The sequence below is a fragment of the Halictus rubicundus genome, chromosome 8 (genome assembly GCF_050948215.1).
Source record: "Halictus rubicundus isolate RS-2024b chromosome 8, iyHalRubi1_principal, whole genome shotgun sequence".
In the NCBI taxonomy this organism is placed as follows: Eukaryota; Metazoa; Arthropoda; class Insecta; order Hymenoptera; family Halictidae; genus Halictus; species Halictus rubicundus.
This window is the reverse complement of record NC_135156.1, coordinates 18,054,296-18,063,742: the sequence shown is the minus strand read 5'-3', so window position 1 is coordinate 18,063,742 and position 9,447 is coordinate 18,054,296. Positions and strand designations below refer to the sequence as shown.

General features: G+C 50.0%; 1 protein-coding gene across 1 annotated transcript in view; it reads right to left on the bottom strand.

Annotated features, from left to right (window-relative positions):
• Positions 1–5,179: 5,179 nt before the first annotated feature.
• Positions 5,180–9,447, bottom strand: part of Delta (neurogenic locus protein delta) — a 59,571-nt gene continuing 55,303 nt past the window's right edge. Inside the window, exon 6 of the mRNA XM_076791695.1 lies at positions 5,180–7,856. Coding sequence (XP_076647810.1) covers positions 5,759–7,856 — 2,098 coding nt within the window. The 3' untranslated portion in view covers positions 5,180–5,758. The remainder of the gene's footprint in view (positions 7,857–9,447) is intronic.

Here is a 9,447-nt window from a genome sequence, read left to right as displayed (position 1 = left end):
TAGGTAGATACCTGCGGAGCAATTAGAATTTTCACGATAGTCCGGCGCGGCGGTTTCAAGAGTCGAGGAACGCAGAGATCAGTGTAGAACCACGTAGACCGACCACACCTTGAATTTGCATGTGTCGTTTGGACGTCGTACTATGCAAATGTAAACACACGTCGCTGGAAACTGTTTGACGACGTTCTCGAGGACCGACGCGAACAGAGACTGACATCCTATGACCATGTCGAAACTTGTAATTATCCCCACCCCTCGGCCCGTTAACGAAACGCGGCTGCTCTCGTTTGATTGCACCTTCCTTCGAACCATTTCATCTCCCGAGGTTGCTCTCGACCAGGACAACAAATTCTTGTTTATTTGCAATTATTAACGAGTGGTGACTGTATAAGGCGTTTACATCATTAAATTTGTTTGCATTTAATAAATTACTGAACACTTCCTGTATTGTACCAGAGTCAATTGCATCATTCTCGTATGCATAACACGAAAGAAAAATATATAGGAGGGAAATATTCTAGGTCGGCAGAAATTTGGAGTTAAAATGGCTTCGAGTGCAAAGGGTTAATTAGTAATTAGATTACCGAAATACCTCGCGATGAGTTAAGAGGAGCACACTATTCATTTTGCACTATTCGTGTGTTAATAATTTTTCCTCCAAGTCCACCATGCATTTGTTTTCATCTGTGACTGTTCGAAATATCGATTTGAACAAAAATAAAAAAACTGCTACAAAATTTCATTTCGCAGAAGGTTCCCCCCTTAAGACAAACAGTTGAATATCGACTGAGTCGTGGTACTATTATTGACAATTGGATTATTTTCAGAGGGAGAGAGAGAGAGAAGAAATCTGCACGTTTCCGGTTTCCAGGAGGACCGCGAGGAGAGGTAATGAACAGAACTACACAGGGGGGTTCGTTTTAATTGTACCATTATTAATCGTCCACTGTCGTTCTCGCGTGACATCATCATATCGAGAAAATTCATCCTATATACACGATCGGCGACAATAATAATAAAAATAGTAATAATAATCGCAAGTTCGTAAACCGTAATAATTGTACATCACTACAAATATACAGATCCGCAACAGCGCGCGCGCGCGCGCTCACGCGTACCGCGTCTATGATTACGTACGCATCGTATGTATTTATATATTTATATATGTACTCATGTCTTCGTATATATTATATATAACATTACGTCGATCTCCGCTCTCTTTTTACAGATTGGATACGTTAGGAATCTTTACACTGAGTATATACAATAAAACATGCTCCTCCTCCCTCGACGACGGTAAAAAGAGAGGACGAGTGCGAAGAAGCGGTTCGAAACAATCGCATTGTTCGTCAGGATAAAGGAACGGAACCGTTTTCATGACACCATCTCCCATCGGAGAAACAAAACGCGACTCGGGACGTTCATTCGCCTAACCACAGATTCCCTAGATCCTCCCCGGATTCCTCGATCGCCTTCCTCAACCGATTTTCAGCCCTCGACGGCTTTCATCGACAGCAACTCGATCCATAAGAGACGCAACGCATCGAAATCTGTCAAACGCTCAAAGAATCGCCGGAAACAATTGTTTTGCGAGAGGGTGGCAAACGGAAGTGAGGCACAGAAAATTGATCTAGAGCCACCGTGCTGTCGATAGACGACTGTTATAAATTTTCCGATTTCTTCCCGACAATCGACAGAGCAGAGTTCGATCGGGATTGTTAATTAACGTTTCTGTTTCTCCGGACGGGAAATCTGCCGCTCGAGGGATCGAGGGTTCGGCGAGGGGGATGTTTCTTACCTCGAGAGTCGAGATCGTGTAAGTACAAAAGGTGACAACAGGTTCGTTACACGCATTGTGTTCCATCGTATGTAATTATAATCGTTTATACGTACGTGCCTCGCGTTTAATTACGGAAGAGAGCCGCCAGGCCTCGGACGTCTGTCGTCGCACGACCGGTGAACGAACGTTATACGATCGATCGATCGATCGATACGGTTAATAGATCCTGCCGGCGATCCACGTCGTCGAGCGACCAGCGAACGGTGTTTCTCGACACGCGATTTCGATCAACGCTCTCCCTTGCCCCACCCCCCATTTTTGATTTACGATCTACTTTCGAAAAGATTCTTTTCTTCCTTCGCAAAATTTCCCCGTTGAAAGTAGAGACCAGGACCGAGAGACAGAAAGAGTGAGAGAGAGGAGAGAGAGAGAGAGAGAGAGAGAGAGATCGAGAAGCAAAAGTAAAGAATAAGTTGCGACCTGACTCAGTGTTGTTGTTGGTAGTCGTGTTTCGTTTATTTAGTAATCATTATTATTTATTAACAGGAACATCATCGAATCTTTGTTCGTTACATCGTCATCGTCGTACGTTTTCGCTACAATTACAATTCGTGTATGTGTCTGTGTATGTGTGGCTGTGTGTTTGTGTGTGTTTATATTTGTGTTAATGTATGTGTATGTGTTTTTGTGTGTGTGTGTGTGTATGTTTGATCGATCACTATAAATTCAGTATATTCATCACCACCGGCGTTAATTGATCATCGGACAAGTAGCGTGGTAGTGTGTACACTTTGCGTGCATATGTATATATACAATATCTATATATACACGAGCGCGCACGGACACGCAGAGAAACGGAACACACACGCGTGTCCCGTGGAATATACATGTACACGCGCGCAGACACGGACGCACAGGCACACAGGCACACGGACACGGGACACACACACACAGAGGCACGCGCGCTCACACAAATATCTAATACCGGTGTCAATCATCGTTGTCATCAATCAGCGCGGCGTATATCGTTCTGGTCGTCGATACACACGTTTGTTTCTTTTTTTTTTTTTCTCAGCGGCGTCATCCATATATAAATAAATAATCATCATCATCAACCGTGCCGACAACGCAACGCGCGCAATTGTCATTTGCTCTCTCTCTCTCTCTCTCTCGACACACGCGGTTTCCAAGGTCGAAGCGGACGAGAAAAACGGTTGATCTGTGTCTCTGCTCTCGAAACGCAATTAAATAATTTACAAACACGAAGATCGGGGGTAGGGGGGGGGACGTTCGAACGAGACACGACGGTTCTACTTCGATTAGGGGTGGTGGGGAGAGAGGGGCAACGAAAAAAAAGATTGATAAATAAATTACAGCGATTTTGAAGGAGCGCAGACAATCAGTGGATCCCGCGTTTCTCGCAGACTTCGACGTCGAAAATTTGGAATAACTCGTCCCGGTCGTCCGGGACGCCGGTTTTCTTCACATTTACATATATATATTTTTTTTATATATATATATATTTATATTTATATTTATACTTTGTTCTATCTATATATTTATATATTCATTTGTTTATTTTATTTATCTGTTTATACATATCGCCGAGTAAATGGTTCGCTGAACGATGGTGGCCACAGATCGGAGGCGCGCGCGCGCGCGCGCGAGAGTTACGAGAAGAAAAGAAAAGCCAGCCGTTGTTGTTCCCCTAGAAGAAAATAACTAGGACTCGCCGACGCGTCGTCCACTAATGCCCCGGTTCAACGATTACGCAGCAAAACGGTCTCGCGAGATCCTTCGGCTTTTCTTTTCCCCGTTCAAGAATCCCTCTGCGGGCTCCGAGAACGAAGAAAATCGACGCGATTAGGTGCGCTGGTTTTCCTATGGCGGATCTAGGGGCGAAATTACAGTTCCGGCGACCTCGACGGGGACAATATCGCCGGCGCGATGGACACAACCTTGTGGATCCTTCTTCTCGGGAAACTCGAAGGTTTCAAATTTTGTCTGGATTTTGCGGTTTGGATGGAAGAAATTCGATATTGACGGCCAATCGGCAAACTGGGGTTGCCACCAGGGGAATCCCAGTTCGCTGGGCGGGAGATTCGAAAGCTCGAGAATCGGGGGTGGACTCCACGATCGAAAACTTTGGAACTAGACCACGGATGTTTGCAATTTTCAAAGGGAAAAAATTAGTCTGCGTGCTGTCTCTGTGCCGTCGGTTCAACTATTGGATGTTGCAATTTAAAAACAGAAAGAAAAAAGAATTTTGCACAGAGCCATCCGCAGTCCAGTGACCCGTGTCCGAAGAATCGAGGAGTCCACCGGAATTCGTTTTCCACCAGAGAAATGTCCCTAGCGGTTCCCAAGTTCGTCTCGAGAACTGCTGGGGACTGGAAGAGCGTGAAGAACCGTTGCGGTTTCAACCGAAGACTGTTACTTTGACCTTGAACTTGAAGACTATTAATCGAACTCGCGACCTGGAAACCATTTTCCCAAGATCCATCGGGTGACACATCGAGCGACGGTGTCCGATTCGAGGAAGACCGATATCTCACGGTTCGAAAAGAAAACAACCGTGATCCGAGCGTCGAAAGGGTGAGGGTGGGGGCGGGAGATAAAAAATCTCACGAAGGGGCGACATCGTTTGAATCCTAATTCGTCGTAAACTTTCTCGCTCGTAACTATATACGCACGGTACATACAAACGCTTCTCCTCCGCTCGTTACTCGATTACTCTACCTGTCTGTCACACACACATACACACACTTTCTCTCATTCTCTCTGTCGCGCGCGGAACATACACGGACGCGGATACGAATACATGTACATAGAATATATACAAAACGTTTTTGGGGGGGGGCAAGGTGATTGTTGGGGGAGCTTCTACCAAGCACTCTCGATGCATGCACGCTACACGTCCTATCGCTCGCGATCAAATCATGCTCTCTCTCTCTCTCTTTTTCTCATTCTTACTCTCTCTCTCTCGTAAGTAATCTTCGAAGAGAGAAAGAGAAAATATCTCAAGAACTATCGAAACAATGATACTCTCGGTGTGCTGAACTTTTTGAGGGTGGGTTGGGGCGCGCGCGGGGCGTTTGGATACGATAGAATAATATTAATAATAATTAGAATAATAATATAATAATAATAATAGCGAAATAGTAAATAATAGTAAATAACAATAATAATAAATTAGTTCTGTACAAAGTTTCGCAATTCGAGCATGATAGAATATTAATACCTAAAGAACGGGCCGGACGACGGTTATCCGCGGCGTCGTCCGCCCCCCACAGCATATCTCGTATGTATAATATACATATACACATATATGCATACATATACATATATATGTACACATACACACACACACATATATATATATATATGTTTATACATTCTCTTTTCCTACTCGATCGGTCGAGCTGCTCTCACTTAAAAAAAGAAGAAGAAGAAAAAAAAACGAAAATAGCAAAAAGAAAAGGGGGGAAAAAAAAGGAAATCATACGAATTGTCTTTCCGTCGGGACAAAAAAGAATTCTCCCTCGTCCACGAGGATCGTCGCCCGGGTCTCTTCTGGTTCCTTCCAACCGGTCTCACACACGCGCACACAAGAGTTCGCGGGCGCGCGCGCGCGCGTATCTCGCGAAGGTGGGGGTTGAACTTTGTAAACTGGCCGGCGCGAAACAACGAATGTTTTCTCTTTCCACCAAAGAAGAAGACGACAAAAGAAAAACGGAGAAGAAGAAGAAGAAGAAGAAGAAGAAGAAGAAGAAGAAGAAGAAGAAGTAGAAGAAGCGACCCGATAACGAACAACGAAAATTTCAAGGAGTTCGCTCACAGCTTTGTCACGATTCGGGGTGTGTCGAGGGTGGTGGCGGTGGATGGTCGGGGGTGCAAGGAACCGACAACAACAACAACAACGAGACGAGTCCATGAACGTTGGCTCCGTGGGGTTGGATCGGTCCTGTGTCCACGGAACTACACTTCCGTCGCGAGCGTCGCCGCCAGCGACGAGTCGTGCCTATAATGATCGTCTATCACGTACACTCCGCATCCGGATTCCGCTGCGCCACCGCCTCCGCCTCCTGGCGGTCCGCTTCCACCCTCGGTGATGGTCTGGGGCGGCCTCTTCAGCAACGCGGCCTCCGCGGCGCAACAGCTGTCCGTGCTCGTGTTACCGACGAACACCGATGACCTCTTCGCGGACTCTATCACACCGACGCCGACGCCGACGCCGACGCCGATCCCGAGACCCAATCCAAGACAGTCCTTCTCCTTCTGGAAGAGATGGGACGCCCTGTGCGCGGCGGCCTCGGTGTTCAGCTGCTTGGTCGTTCTCGTTCGGCCGTCCTGCAGCACCGGTTCCGGCTTGTAACCCGAGCACGAGCTGTCCAGCGTGACGTCCGTCTGGAACGAGGAGTCGAGGTCGTCTTGTCTGGCGGACGCGGCGTTGTTCACGCTCTTGTTCGCCGTCCAGGTGTTCTTGATCATGTGCGCGTCCCCGGTGCCGAGGGTGCAGACGCTACCGCCGCCGACGCCTCCGCTGATCATTCCGCTGCCGCCGCCACCCAGGAGTCCGACGTTCCCGATGCCGACGGTGCTACCCGTCGAGCCGACGGTTCCTCCGACGCCTCCCATCACGCCGCCGCTCCTCTTGCTCATGCTGCTGTGCACCGCGTTCCTCTCGTTCTGCAGCCTGGCCTCTTCGTCGGCCTTGGCCTGCTCCCTCTTCTGCCTCCTCTTCATGCACATCACCGCGACCGCGGCCACCAGGACGAACGCCGGCACCGCCGTCGACAGGGTAGCTATCACGACCACGTGCTCGGTGGTCAATCCAGCGTCCCTAGGCTCGGCGGAGGCCACGTGCCTCGAGAGATTCCCTGACCAATAACTGGCTCCGGAAGGTGGTACCGCTGGGACAGCGGTGTTCGTCGACGGTGACACTGCGGATGCTGCTGCCGCGGCAGCCGGTGGTAGGATCACCGTTCCGCTGCCAACCTCTTCGGCACAGGTTTCCCCGTGCCAGCCGGTCGGACACTCGCAGATGAACCCGTTGACCCGGTTGCGACAGGTGCCGCCGTTCTTGCAGGGCGCGCTTCTACACTCGTCGACGTCCACGCTGCAATCCTTGCCGGTGAAGCCGGGCTTGCAGTCGCAACGGTAGTCGTTCGTCCCGGAGATGCAACGGCCGCCGTTCGCGCACGGTTTCGCCAAGCAGTAGTCGACCTTGTCCTGGCAGATGCGACCGACGTAGCCGGGCACGCATTGGCAACGGAACTGGTTGACCAGGTCGACGCAGGTCGCGCCGTTCAGGCAAGGGTCGCCCTGGCAGTCGTCGATGTTGGTCTCGCAACGTTCACCGGTGTAGCCGGCCGGGCAGGCGCACTTGAAGCCGTTGACGATGTCGGTGCAGCTGCCGCCGTTCTCGCACGGATTCGGCGAGCACTCGTTCAGCTGGGACTCGCAGTCGTTCCCGGTGAAGCCGGGAGGACAACGGCAGACGTAGCCGCGCAGAGAATCGTCCTCGCAGGTGGCTCCGTGATGGCACGGCGAATCGCGACAGGATCTCGTGCTGATCTCGCAGTGACGACCCCGCCAGCCGGGTGGACAGGTGCACTTGTACGCTGTGCGATGCTGTTGTTGTTGTTGCTGTTGCTGTTGCTGTTGTTGTTGTTGCTGTTGTTGTTGTTGCTTCGAGCCGGACGATTGATCCTGACCGTTCGTCTTCGCAAGTCCGGTCACCGACAGGCTCGAGTTGCTGTACGACGAGTCCATGCTGCACGAGCCGCCGTTCAGGCACGGCTTCGAGTGACAGTCCAAAAGCGGTTTCTCGCAGTCAGTGCCGGTGAAGCCCGGCGCGCACGAGCAGGTGTACAAACCCTGGCCGGTGTTGAAGCAGGTGCCGCCGTTCATGCACGGCTTGTGATTCGTGCAGTAGTTCAGGTCTTGGTTGCAGAACAGACCGCCCCAGCCCTCGTCGCACAGGCACTCCCAGGGCTTTTGGCAGCTACCGTGAAGACAGCCCGGGTACCGCACGCACTGGTCGCAGTAAGCGCCCTTCCAACCGTTGTGGCATCTGAAAACATCAAGGAAAACCCGGATCCGTTAGTCGTCGAGCCGCAGAGACGCTCTTCTTGGCGGAGAAAGTTTCATGGAGAAAGCCCCGAAGAAGTGTACAGATTTTAACGCGACCAATGCCGAGCAACGGTCCCACGAAAATCGAAGCGAGTAGTCTACCCTTTGCAGTCGGGGCTGCTTCCACTCTAAACGTTTCCATCTACCTAGAGTAGATTTCTAGATCTTTTTCTTCATTTTATGGATATCAGATACAGTATTTAAACTTTAGCCGTTTCTCTCTCAGAGTCGATTTCCGTCTGCGAGCGGTTGACCATTGCATTGTAATCAAAATCGCAGGGTTCTACAAGTCCCAATCACCCTAGGTTCGACTGTGTCATAAACAAAATTCGTTCTCAACCCCCTGCACTGCTATGTCTTCCGTGATTATAATGATCAGAAATTCTTCATCGTTCAGAATTTAATACAGAAAAAAGAGAAGCCTATGTTTTCTCCAAAGGATATACACATATCAACTCCAGCAAAATAGAATTTAACCCGTTAACTGCCAAATTTTAGAACGAGGAATGAAACTAAACTGTCAGGCGTACCGTGTACCTAAAATCCCAGAATGGGAGTCCTGGCATCTAACGGGTCAATTTCAGTTCAGATTAATAGCATACACATTTGTTCGACTCTGTCCGGAGTCGTCATCACGAGTCCGACTCGTAGGGCAAGGGGCTGAAGACAATGAACGTGTTAGCATTACGTCCGATTCTCTTCGACAGCCTCAATTTTCGCAACTACGACCAATCGTGTATTACTAATCGCGCATTCGACGAACGATTTCGAAAAAGGCCCGAAGTGGACAGCCGGAAGCTTGCGAAGGACGGATTCTGGAAATCGGAGAAGAGGTGGACGGGACGAATGACAGATGAAAGTCTGCTAATCGCGGGGAACGAAGGATCGCCAAAAAATCTTGGGCCGCGAGTCCCTCGGAAGAATGTTGAAGCGGGGAAAGGGGGTTCCGGTGGCCGGGGGGACCGAAAGAAAAAAGAGAGACGAGTCCGCGACAGAGGATACGCAAAGGTGGATAAAGGCAGAGAACTCGGAGATGAAGAAGACGAAGAAGAAGACGAAGAAGAAGACGAAGAAGAAGAAGAAGAAGAAGAAGGTAGGTTTGAAAGAGAGTAAGAAAGAGATGAAGAGAGACAGAGAGAGTTCGGGGGGCAGGGAGGATATGGTGGTCGGCCATTACGTGCAAGGGGGTTACGCTGGCGCAGGAAGGACAAAGAGGTGCGGGGAGGGGGGGTTCGACGGGACGAAAAGGTGTGCGCGTGTACGTACACGCGTATTACGGGGTCGCGAGCCTGTGTGCGTGCGCGCGCGCTCGCGCTCCGGAGAAAGAAGAAAGACAGGTAGGACTTAGAACGAGAAGAAAGAAGGAGTGAGAAGGAGAGAGAGAGGGGGAGGAGGGGGACTGTGTGCGAAGGGAGAGGACCGGCGAAGAGAAACGAGGAGAGAGGAAGAGCCTGAGCGCTCGCCGCTCGAGAGAGACAGGAGAGGAGATAGAATTCGAAGGAGAGTGGGGAGACGAGTCGTCGAGTAGTGTT